The 12,370-nt window shown below is 38.1% G+C and overlaps 1 protein-coding gene across 5 annotated transcripts in view; it reads left to right on the top strand.

The window, feature by feature from the left end:
• LOC141460342 (rhotekin-like) overlaps positions 1 to 12,370 on the top strand; it is a 287,313-nt gene that overhangs the window by 232,221 nt on the left and 42,722 nt on the right. The window contains exon 1 of one of the 5 annotated variants that reach the window (XM_074140255.1): positions 3,619 to 3,765. The exons of the other annotated variants lie outside the window; for them this stretch is intronic. Within the exon in view, the coding sequence (XP_073996356.1) occupies positions 3,634 to 3,765 (132 nt within the window). The 5' untranslated portion in view covers positions 3,619 to 3,633. Of the gene's footprint in view, positions 1 to 3,618; positions 3,766 to 12,370 lie in introns of those variants that run through there. 5 annotated transcript variants of the gene reach the window in all.

Here is a 12,370-nt window from a genome sequence, read left to right as displayed (position 1 = left end):
TATTCTCTCACACAAAGAAAGTGGTCCATTGAAAAATTTAATTTTCACTGTCAATTAAATAAATTAAAACAAATTACAATTACTTTAATGGTTATAAATGGTGAGCATTTTCCTCAAATAATAATAATAATAATAATTCTTCAAAGGGAAGGGATTAGCTCTGCGGTTAGCGTACTGGACTCCCAGGCGAAGGTCCCGGGTTCGAATCCAGCTGCCGACCCTTAGATTTTTCTCTTCCTAGGAGCTTCTTACAGCTCACTGTCCGGTGATGGACAGTGTTGTCTGTAACGAGAGAACACTGTCCGGAGGCCGGCAGTGCACTGGAAAAAGCTCCGGGCGCTAATAACTTCAGCTGTTGATGCGCCAAAAAAAAAAAAAATAAATAAATAAAAAATAATAATTCTTCAAAGGGAAGGGATTAGCTATGCGGTTAGCGTACTGGACTCCCAGGCGAAGGTCCCGGGTTCGAATCCAGCTGCTGACCCTTAGATTTTTCTCTTCCTAGGAGCTTCTTACAGCTCACTGTCCGGTGATGGACAGTGTTGTCTGTAAAGAGAGGACACTGTCCGGAGGCCGGCAGTGCACTAGAAAGAGTTTCAGGCGCCAAGAACTTTAGATGTTGACGCGCCTTAAATCATTCAAAAAATAAAAATAATTTCTTAAAAGTTCCTAAAGACATTGTTGAGACAGAAAAACTTGGCTAATTCCTCAGCCTCATCACTCAGTAGCGATTTAAGTTGAATGTTTTCGATTGCGATTGTATAATTTTGACTTATACACGAAAAGAAGAAGCGAGAAAAATTAAACTGTGTTTTTAAGAAAACTACACGTATTGAACAATATATTTCCTATCTTAACTATTAAATAAAATCCAAGGCACAGAACGGGAATCGAATCCAGTACCACAATTCATCTTAGCTTTAGGGGCTGCTCTCTCATTTCTTGGCTATCTTAGCCCACTAACCGATGACAGTTTGGTATCCGGTCGACTAAAACAGATAAAAGAGGTGACTCTAAACAGAATTATGGGATGATCTGAAGAATTGTATTGGCACATTGTTGGCACAGAGAAGCACAAAATCAACTGACATGGGGTAAATTTGGAAAGGTGTACTATACGAGGGTCGTTTGAAAAGTCCGTGCAAAGTCAGAGAGATAGCACTACTGGCGCGTATCGAGGTTATGTTTAGTTAGTAGCATCTCTTGGAAGAACACACACCAAGTTTCAGCCAGATCGGTCTATTTCTTTGTGTTTGGCATTCGTTTGAATCGAGGAAGTCGAGTGATTTTCAAAAAATGGACGAAAAAGAATTTCGTGTGTTGATTAAACACTACTTTATGAAAGGCAAAACGCCTGAGGAGACTAAAGAGAAGCTTTATAAACATTATGGTGACTCTGCACCTTCGATTAGAACAGTTTATAAGTGGTTTCAAAATTTTCGAAGTGGCCATATGGGCACAAGTGTCGCTGAACGTTCTAGACGCCCTGTTGAGGTTACTACTCCAGAAATCATTGATAAAATCCATGATATGGTGATGGATGACAGAAGAGTGAAGGTGCGTGAGATTGCTAGTGCTGTGGGCATCTCGAATGAACGGGTACATAATATTTTGCATCAACATTTGGACATGACAAAGCTATCCGCAAGATGGGTGCCGCGATTGCTCATGCTTGACCAAAAACGAAATCGTGTGAAGTGTTGCAAGGACGGTTTGCAGCTGTTCCAGAAGAATCCGCAGGACTTTAAGCGTCGTTTCGTCACTGTGGATGATCACTACACTCCTGAGACCAAAGAACAATCTAAACAATGGGTTACCAAGGGGGAATCTGCGCCAAAAAAGGCGAAGGCCGTTCCTTCGGCCGGAAAGATTATGGCGACTGTCTTTTGGGATTCGCAAGGAATAATGCTCATCGACTATCTGGAAAAGGGTAAAACTATTACAGGTGCATATTATTCATCGTTATTGGACCGTTTGAAAACCGAGCTGCAAGAAAAACGCCCACGATTGGCCCACAAAAAAGTCCTTTTCCATCACGACAACGCACCAGCTCACACCTCAGCAGTTGTGGTCGCAAAATTAATGGAAATAGGGTTCCAACTCGTTTCGCATCCCCCCTATTCTCCAGACTTGGCTCCCTCGGACTACTATTTGTTCCCCAATATGAAGAAATGGCTGGCGGGAAAAAGATTTTATTCAAACGAGGAGGTGATTGCAGAAACGAATGGCTATTTTTCAGACTTGGACAAATCCTATTATTCGGAAGGGATCAACAAACTAGAGCAGCGTTGGACGAAGTGTATAAGCCTAAAAGGAGACTATGTTGAAAAATAAAAAAGGTTTACCCCAAAAAATTAAGTAGTTTTTATTTTTGCACGGACTTTTCAAACGACCCTCGTATACTTAAAATGGGACATAGAAGAGGTAAATTTTCGTTTGAGAGTTAAGATTAAAATTTTTATCTGAGAAATGGTTACTTAATAATTATTGAATTTATTTCTTTATACTTTCTAGCAAATAATAAAAGGCTTATTGTAATATTTAAGTTTTGTTAAGTTCTTTCATTTCGCTGAAATGACCGTAAATTCCCGTTATTCAGAAGTCTCGTTAGTCGAAAATGTTGTAAATAAAAGTTAAGAAACCTTTTTGCGAATAATGAAGATTGTCTGAGGAACTGTTTTCGAGAAAATATCAAATAACTGAACAATTGATTCAGTAAAATTGTATTTTCGGTATTAAAAATAATACATCAAAATTAGTTTTGAAACTCCCGACTTGCTGGGTGAAGGAATGAAAACTTTGTATTTCTTAAATTCTCCGGAAGTGTGCTCTGTTTGGCGTAGTTGGATAGCATGGATATCAGGGCCGGATTTTCTTTAAGGCTAACTAGGCTTTAGCCTAGGGCCTCAAGATCAAGAGGGGTCTACATTTATATTGTTAGCAAAATTAAAATTACACTATTCCAAAAACAGTACCAATAACAACGTTTCATTTAACGTGGTGATATTATATCACAGTAGTGATGTATTTTATTACCTCTCATGTAATTTACAAACTTAAAAATGGGAGGTGAAAGGGCCTCATAAGTGGAATAGCCTAGGGCCTCTTTTCATCTAAATCCGAACCTGATGGGTATCTTACATCCATTTCGAATGCTTTTTGGCTATTAGAGAAACACTAATTTTACTCCCAATAAACTAGTGTTCAAAACACTAAAGAACATGCCTTGCCAGAAACCGGAACTTGCTTTGAATCAATTTCAATTTGTCCTTAGTAAAAGATGTTGGCATTTAGTGTTTCAGAGAGGAGGTACAGTCCTATTATGTCCAAATCGTTTTCATTTTGATTAAAAATGGACAACATTTTTGTAAACAGATTTCTCCATTACAAGCGCACCATGTTTTATATTAGCTGCACATAGTCAATAAGGTTTCCCTTTCTTGGAGACGTTGGCACGTGATGCCTAACCATCATCGGTAACCCCCCTTCCTTGGGAAGAAGGCACGTCCGTCTTTGAATTAATAATCATTAAATGTTTGGAAGAGCTCAGTTGTTGCTTCTATATGAACAGGGTACAGTTAAGTTAGCTTCTTACTTCCTATATTGTGGTGTGGTTTAGAAAATAAAACTACGATGCAGCATGTTATACGGCGTTCACCAAATCGATCAGCATCATTTCGATATGATGATCATAGGTTGACAGTTTGGAAGTGTATATTGGTACGGACAACTTGTTCATGTGGTCTTCCACGCCAAGACAATCTTGTAAGTTTACATTCTTGTTTTTACTACTTATGGTTCGCATAATAAATCATTGTTGCGTAAAAAAACACTTCGAATCTATCTATTTTTAATTAAATACATGTAAAAAAGTAAAAAACATAAACTTCTTAACTGCAAGACCGTTTTAAGTAAATTCTATCGAATTGCTGGCAGTAAAGGGTGAAATTTAACTAAAACTCTATTGGTCCCGAATTCGTGGTCTATTAATACGAGGGTCGTTTGAAAAGTCCGTGCAAAGTCAGAGAGATAGCACCACTGGCGCGCAGCGAGGTTATGTTTAGTTAGTAGCATCTCTTGGAAGAACACACACCAAGTTTCAGCCAGATCGGTCTATTTCTTTGTGTTTGGCATTCGTTTGAATCGAGGAAGTCGAGTGATTTTCAAAAAATGGACGAAAAAGAATTTCGTGTGTTGATTAAACACTATTTTATGAAAGGCAAAACGCCTCAGGAGACTAAAGAGAAGCTTGATAAACATTATGGTGACTCTGCACCTTCGATTAGAACAGTTTATAAGTGGTTTCAAAATTTTCGGAGTGGCCATATGGGCACTAGTGACGCTGAACGTTCTGGACGCCCTGTTGAGGTTACTACTCCAGAAATCATTGATAAAATCCATGATATGGTGATGGATGACAGAAGAGTGAAGGTGCGTGAGATTGCTAGTGCTGTGGGCATCTCGAATGAACGGGTACATAATATTTTGCATCAACATTTGGACCTGACAAAGCTATCCGCGATTGCTCACGCTTGACCAAAAACGAAATCGTGTGAAGTGTTGCAAGGACGGTTTGCAGCTATTCCAGAAGAATCCGCAGGACTTTAAGCGTCGTTTCGTCACTGTGGATGAAACATGGATACATCACTACACTCCTGAGACCAAAGAACAATCTAAACAATGGGTTACCAAGGGGGAATCTGCGCCAAAAAAGGCGAAGACCGTTCCTTCGGCCGGAAAGATTATGGCGACTGTCTTTTGGGATTCGCAACGAATAATCCTCCTCGACTATCTGGAAAAGGGTAAAACTATTACAGGTGCATATTATTCACCGTTATTGGACCGTTTGAAAACCGAGTTGCAAGAAAAACGCCCACGATTGGCCCACAAAAAGTCCTTTTCCATCCCGACAACGCACCAGCTCACACCTCAGCAGTTGTGGTCGCAAAATTAATGGAAATAGGGTTCCAACTCGTTTCACATCCCCCTATTCTCCAGACTTGGCTCCCTCGGACTACTATTTGTTCCCCAATATGAAGAAATGGCTTGCGGGAAAAAGATTTTATTCAAACGAGGAGGTGATTGCAAAAACGAATGGCTATTTTTCAGACTTGGACAAATCCTATTATTCGGAAGGGATCAACAAACTAGAGCAGCGTTGGACGAAGTGTATAAGCCTAAAAGGAGACTATGTTGAAAAATAAAAAAGGTTTACCCCAAAAAATTAAGTAGTTTTTATTTTTGCACGGACTTTTCAAACGACCCTCGTATCATAGGTCTAGTTAACAAATTTTAACTGTTATTAAATGCTTTCAAAATTTTAGCAAATCAGTTTGTTGATGAGGCGACGCCATAGGTTGCAGTGACTTCTTAACTCTTTGTTTCATTATCCTATCCGCGTTGCAGAACGCTGATGGATCATTGGATGTTAAAAAAGAACACCGGAACAGTTGGAGATCCGGTGTTCCGACAGCCAAAAAAAAAAACATGGAAGTTCTTGGCCAGACTAGGACCTAAATTTAGCAGGTTCTGCATCCAGGTCACGCTACATTGGTATTACCCTGTCATCAAAAAAGAGTTGAAGGTCTCTCTCTCTTTTCGAAAGAGGGAATCAAAACAAGTTCTCTAGGCTCTTTAATGGTGGAATTGATCGCTATGTCCTCTAGTTTGCAGTTTCGAGTCCACTACAGGCGGTGATTAGTAAGTATCCAATCCTCTATTGGTTAGATTACTTTCTTAATCTAACGCTCCGATTTCCCTCTCTTCCGTGGTTCGAGTTGGACTGAAAACAACAGGCAGCATTCGTTAACGGGATTCATCTTTTTACACATTCTAATCTAATCTAACGCTCAACATAGACACTTTTTCTCAATTTCTCTCTTGCACAATCTAAAATGGCATTTGATTGCAATTCCACCCGTAGATAAATAGCCATACATCGTCTTCTCATCGTATCTAATGTAGAAGCGCATGGCTAGACTTCTTTTTTTGCTACTTTGCATCCATTAACCTGGTGTACGTACATGCAGCAATCAGTTTAGTACAATATTTTTACAAAACTACTGCTTACAAAACGTGCGGACGATTAAGATGTTATACAGGTAAGCAGAACGTATGTTATTTGTCGGTAGTATAACAGCAAAAGTACTAGAATGGCTGTGCTCTTTATATGAGACAGTTTTTTACCTAAGAATAAGCTGGAAGATAAGGGTTAAGACCATTAATGCAATCTAATCTCTTCTCTGTTCAGTTTTTGTAGGTTAGAACCATAATATAATTCCTTCTTCAGAGTATACTTACCTTCAAATCTAATCAATTAGAGTCAAATCTACATCTATTAATTAATTATTTGTTTCTAAGTCCAAAGTAAATCAGATATACGAGAGTCGTTTGAAAAGTCCGTGCAAAAATAAAAACTACTTAATTTTTTGGGGTAAACCTTTTTTATTTTTCAACATAGTCTCCTTTTAGGCTTATACACTTCGTCCAACGCTGCTCTAGTTTGTTGATCCCTTCTGAATAATAGGATTTGTCCAAGTCTGAAAAATAGCCATTCGTTTCTGCAATCACCTCCTCGTTTGAATAAAAAATTTTTCCCGCCAGCCATTTCTTCATATTGGGGAACAAATAGTAGTCCGAGGGAGCCAAGACTGGAGAATAGGGGGGATGTGAAACGAGTTGGAACCCTATTTTCATTAATTTTACGACCACAACTGATGAGGTGTGAGCTGGTGCGTTGTCGTAATGGAAAAGGACTTTTTTGTGGGCCAATCGTGGGCGTTTTTCTTGCAGCTCGGTTTTCAAACGGTCCAATAATGATGAATAATATGCACCTGTAATAGTTTTACCATTTTCCAAATAGTCGATGAGGATTATTCCTTGCGAATCCCAAAAGACAGTCTCCATAATCTTTCCGGCCGAAGGAACGGTCTTCGCGTTTTTTGGCGCAGATTCCCCCTTGGTAACCCATTGTTTAGATTGTTCTTTGGTCTCAGGAGTGTAGTGATGTATCCATGTTTCATCCACAGTGACGAAACGACGCTTAAAGCCCTGCGGATTCTTCTGGAACAGCTGCAAACCGTCCTTGCAACACTTCACACGATTTGGTCAAGCGTGAGCAATCGCGGCACCCATCTTGCGGATAGCTTTGTCATGTCCAAATGTTGATGCAAAATATTATGTACCCGTTCATTCGAGATGCCCACAGCACTAGCAATCTCACGCACCTTCACTCTTCTGTCATCCATCACCATATCATGGATTTTATCAATGATTTCTGGAGTAGTAACCTCAACAGGGCGTCCAGAACGTTCAGCGTCACTTGTGCCCATATGGCCATTCCGAAAATTTTGAAACCACTTATTATAAACTGTTCTAATCGAAGGTGCAGAGTCACCTATCAAGCTTCTCTTTAGTCTCCTGAGGCGTTTTGCCTTTCATAAAATAGTGTTTAATCAACACACGAAATTCTTTTTCGTCCATTTTTTGAATCGACTTCCTCGATTCAAACGAATGCCAAACACAAAGAAATGGACCGATCTGGCTGAAACTTGGTGTGTGTTCTTCCAAGAGATGCTACTAACTAAACATGACCTCGATACGCGCCAGTAGTGCTATCTCTCTGACTTTGCACGGACTTTTCAAACGACCCTCGTAGTCAGTTTAAAAAAAGAATAAAATTACTTTGAAATATGTAGACTTATGTAGGTGTGAATATGGTAGCGCCGCCCACTGGCTTGCCACAACATAACGGCTTTGTTTATATAACATTTAGATTTATGCAAAAATATTGTTTTCTACTTTCAAAAAAAACTTATTGTGTGCCAAATTTTTATGTTCATGTAAAATTTTTGAATTGGAATTATCTTGGTAATTAGAGCTTTTCACCATAATTGCAAAACTAATTGCCTTGAAAACATCTAAAATAGCTAGACACGATGTCAAGAATGAATTTCTCTTTTTAATTCATTATGCGAGAATTCTACCATACCTTAAGTATCAAATTTTTTAATATTTACCTATTGTTTAAAATTGAAATAGATAATAAAGTACACGTTTGTGGCTAGGATCTTCATTTTTCTAAAAAATTTAAAAAATGAGTTGATGGCATTTTACACGATTTTTCATTTACTGTTGTGAGATTATGCTGGACATCCCTGAGTATAATTTTTGGATTCAATGCTCAAGTATTAATTAGAACAAAGTGAGGACTAATTAAGTAGGTAATTAGGTAAGCGTTCAGGAGTACTGTACGTAACGTAATAGTTCTAACACAGATGGTGTACATGTGGTTGAATTGTATCGCGGCTAGCCCAGGAGCACAATGTACAATGCTATTAGATGTCTTCACAATACTGTCCAACCGTAATTTGTCTTCTCTTTCACCAGTTTCCAAGAAGTCTTTTCGCAAGCTGCACGTAGAGAGTTTTCTTTTGTGTATGTATTTTTGTTGCTTTCAAAATACCATAGAGTTTTTCTTATAAGATAGAATTCTTACTGAAGTTCCTACCATTTTACTACTAAGTAATGCCTATGTTTTCAGGCTGACTTTACCTCCAACTACCAATTAGGTGTTGTGGACGGAGGCGATTAGCAAACATACTTTACTGTAAATTTCTCATATTAACCATTAAATAAAATCTAAGGCTAAGACCGGGAATCGAACCCAGTACCACAATCAGTGTTCCCTCTAATTTTTTGTGACCTGTGTGCGCACTTTTTTAGGTGTGTGCAGTTTTTTTTCCAAAATAAACAAATTTTGTGCGACAATTTAAAAAAATTAAAAAAAGACAATACAATAATAGTATTAATATTCAGTCAAATTTTGTACCTACTTATAGGCATTGACTCGATCGTACGAGGGGGTACCCAAAAATAACCGGAATTGCGTTGCCGCGCATGGAGCTTATGTAGTACGCATTTCTGCCGCTAGACGTGTATAGCGCAATTCCTTGCCAGTTCAGTCCTGCCTGTGTTGTCTGCCTGGCTTGTTCTGTTCATCTGCAGTGATTGTTTTTACCAGCGCTGTTTTGTTCTTTTTTCGTTTTTTATGATGGCAAGTTTAAGTGAACAACGTGCAGCTCTGAAATTTTGTTTTCTACTCGGCAAAAATGCTGCTGAAAGTGTTTTAATGTTGAAAACAGCTTACAAAGATGACGCTATGGGAAAAACTCAAGTATACGAGTGGTTTACTCGGTTTAAAAATGGCGACATGTCGATTGATGACAAACCTCGTTCTGGACGTCCATCAACTGCCCGAATCGACGAAAATGTTGAAAAAATTCGAGAGCTGGTGTTCACAGACCGTCGACAGACAATTGATCAACTGTCAGAGAGTAGTGGGTTATCTTGGAGCTCGGTTCAGCGAATTTTAACGGAAGATTTGGGGATGAAAAGGGTTGCTGCCAAGTTTGTTCCTCGAGTTCTGACTGACAATCAAAAAGAACATCGAGTTGAAACATGTCGTGCTTTGAAACAACAGCTTGAAACTGATCCAGACTTTCTGTCAAAGGTCATTACTGGTTATGAGTCATGGTGCTATGGTTATGACCCAGAAACAAAGCAACAGTCGAGCCAATGGAAGACGTCATCTTCACCCCGACCAAAAAAATGTCAAGTCAAGTCAAACATCAAAACAATGCTGATTGAAACAATGCAGTCCATTCAGAGTTTGTCCCCCCAGGTCAGACCGTCAATCAAACCTTGTATTTGGAAGTTTTGAAAAGATTGCGCAATAGTGTTCGCCAAAAAAGACCCGATTTGTGGCAAACAGGAGACTGGTTCTTCCACCACGACAATGCACCTGCACACACAGCCATCTCTGTTACACAGTTTTTGGCTAAAAATGGCATGGTTCCGCTGCCCCACGCACCTTACTCGCCTGACCTGGCTCCGTGCGACTTTTTCTTATTTCCACGCATGAAAAAGGGCATGAAAGGTCACCGATTTGACAACATTGAAGAGGTCAAGAAAAAAACGAAGAAGGAGCTGTCAGCCATTTCTAAAGATGACTACAAAAAATGTTTCGAACAGTGGAAGCACCGGTGGGACAAATGTATTAGTTGTAATGGAAAGTATTTTGAAGGGGATAAGGTTGTTCTGTAAAAAATTTGTAAATAAATAGCTTTTAAAAAATAATTACGGTTTTTTTTGGGTACCCCCTCGTACAGCATACCACACATTACAACGGAACCCAATGAAAAATCTACCCTAAAATCAAGTCAACACAATAGTTCGTGAAGACAGAATTTAGCTGATTACTGTGGCTTCCCTTTTCCATTCAAATGAAAAATAAGAAAATTTAAATACTTACAATATAATAACGTTGTCCGCTTCTATTTTTTTAAATTAATACATTCGTCAAAACAAACATACAAGAACGACAATTCACAATTACTTATAATTGAACAATTTTAGAATTAAGGATTACATTTTTTATTAATGGCATTTATTTTATAACTTCTCTCACCAGCCTTTTGGTTTTAACCATTTTGCATAAACTTAACTTAAATTTACATTGTTTCCGTCAATCGTATATGATTTTACTCTCATCAGCATATCCAGATGTTCCTGCAATCGATTTCTTTGTTTCGTTTTAATCAAAAAATTTTTGTGCGCGCAAATATTTTTCATGTGCGCTATGTTTAAATTTATGTGCACGCGCACAGCTTAGAGGGAACACTGACCACAATACATATTAAGTTTACAGGTCTCGCCTCTAACCGCTCGGCTACGATGGCGCCTCATTTTACTAATATCAATAATAGTTACTACTACCTTTACCTTCTTTCTTCTTGTTCTTCCATTGCGCAATGGTATTTGTACCGGTGATCAGCCTTCATTAACCGCTCATTTTTGGGTTAACCCTTCTACTTTCACACTTAATCTTCCTTAGATCTTCATATCATCAATTCTCTACCTCAAACAAGTCACGGTACTTTTGCTTGGTCCTAGTCCGCCGTAAATAGGTGCCTGTCGTGTTTTTCTTCATCCTTCCATCCTATTTTTGTTCTAATGAAAGTTAAGAAAACTTCCATTTCTTAAGATGTACCACTTTGGTGCCAATGTATCCTGCTTAGATTTCCTCATTTACCTAATCCAAATTCCGCATTGTTACCACTGGACTGTTAGTCGAGCCACAGGTTTTTCTTAACTTTTTACACGGCAGGTTTTGGTGAAAATGTAATTATCTTCTGGCATCCTCCAAGCAAATTTAGATGCATTTTTATCTTTTACACAAAAAGAGAAAAAAATTGTCTTAGTTTGTTGGTGTTCTTCAACGTAACGCTTTTTCAGGCAGTTTTGGAGGATCATCCCTTCTATAGTTGTCCTACCGAACAGTTTTAATAAAAAATATTAGTTCTGATTTTATCCTGTAACGACTATTTTTATCCTTCATATAAAGCAATAACTTATTCAGCGTTTTCAGTTGTACCCACAAACGTTTAAAATATTCTGACTTTACCAAAAATAGATCATTACTTAAAACAAACCTAATTTGTGCACAGAACATACAGAACCCCTTTGTTACCCATTTATTTTCATTAAATTTATCTTACTACATCTCCAGAAAATGTATTTATTGTTTACAAAACATTACTATCTTACCCTGAAACCTTACCATGCTAACCTTGCCCGAAGAGTGTAACGGACAGAAATTTTTTTTAAGAGAGACTCAAATTCTTTATATTAAACTGACAAATCAATCACTGAATTTATGAAAATTATGAAACCATTTAGAAAAATTACGTCAAAAAATGACTTTGAAAATTAGCTACAATATCCATTAGTGAGAACCCACATTTTCAACCAGTCTGTATTTCTGGTTGTTTTTACATTTGATTGTAGACATGAAGGTGGTTTTATTGCTTCAACGAAACCTAAAGGGTAAAAACATTTGAAAACTAGAACAAATTGTAGCTCCACCAATTTGATAAAGATTCCAAGATGCATTTATTACAAGGGCAATGGATGTAAGTGATATTTGAGTGCATAATTTAAATTGCTTTGGTGATATATTTTTGCTTAGTATGATGTAAGATACTGCAGTAGATCATGTTAAGAGAAATAGGTATTTTTTAGGGGGTTAATATTTTCTCCATGGATGATAGAGTTGGTAGTAGAGATGGTAAGGTCTGTGTTTAGAAGATAGAACTCGCATGAGTTTGGAGTATGATTTGCGGCCTGGCACCCACACAAGAATCCTCTAGAGATTGCCCGCGATCCGACAACATTACCACTGGTCCATATACTAGATTCTGCTGTCCAATCTATGCCGTGTATCTATCGCATTATTTCTCTTCTTCATGTTTTTATCCAACATTTCTGTAACAAATATGTTACTATAAATTCTGCCTTCAATATTTTAATA

Source organism: Rhodnius prolixus, unplaced genomic scaffold (assembly GCF_049639745.1).
Source record: "Rhodnius prolixus isolate KJV_2025 unplaced genomic scaffold, Rpr scaffold_6, whole genome shotgun sequence".
NCBI lineage: Eukaryota > Metazoa > Arthropoda > Insecta > Hemiptera > Reduviidae > Rhodnius > Rhodnius prolixus.
Note: the sequence above shows the minus strand (reverse complement) of the source record. Positions and strands in the feature narration are given on the sequence as shown.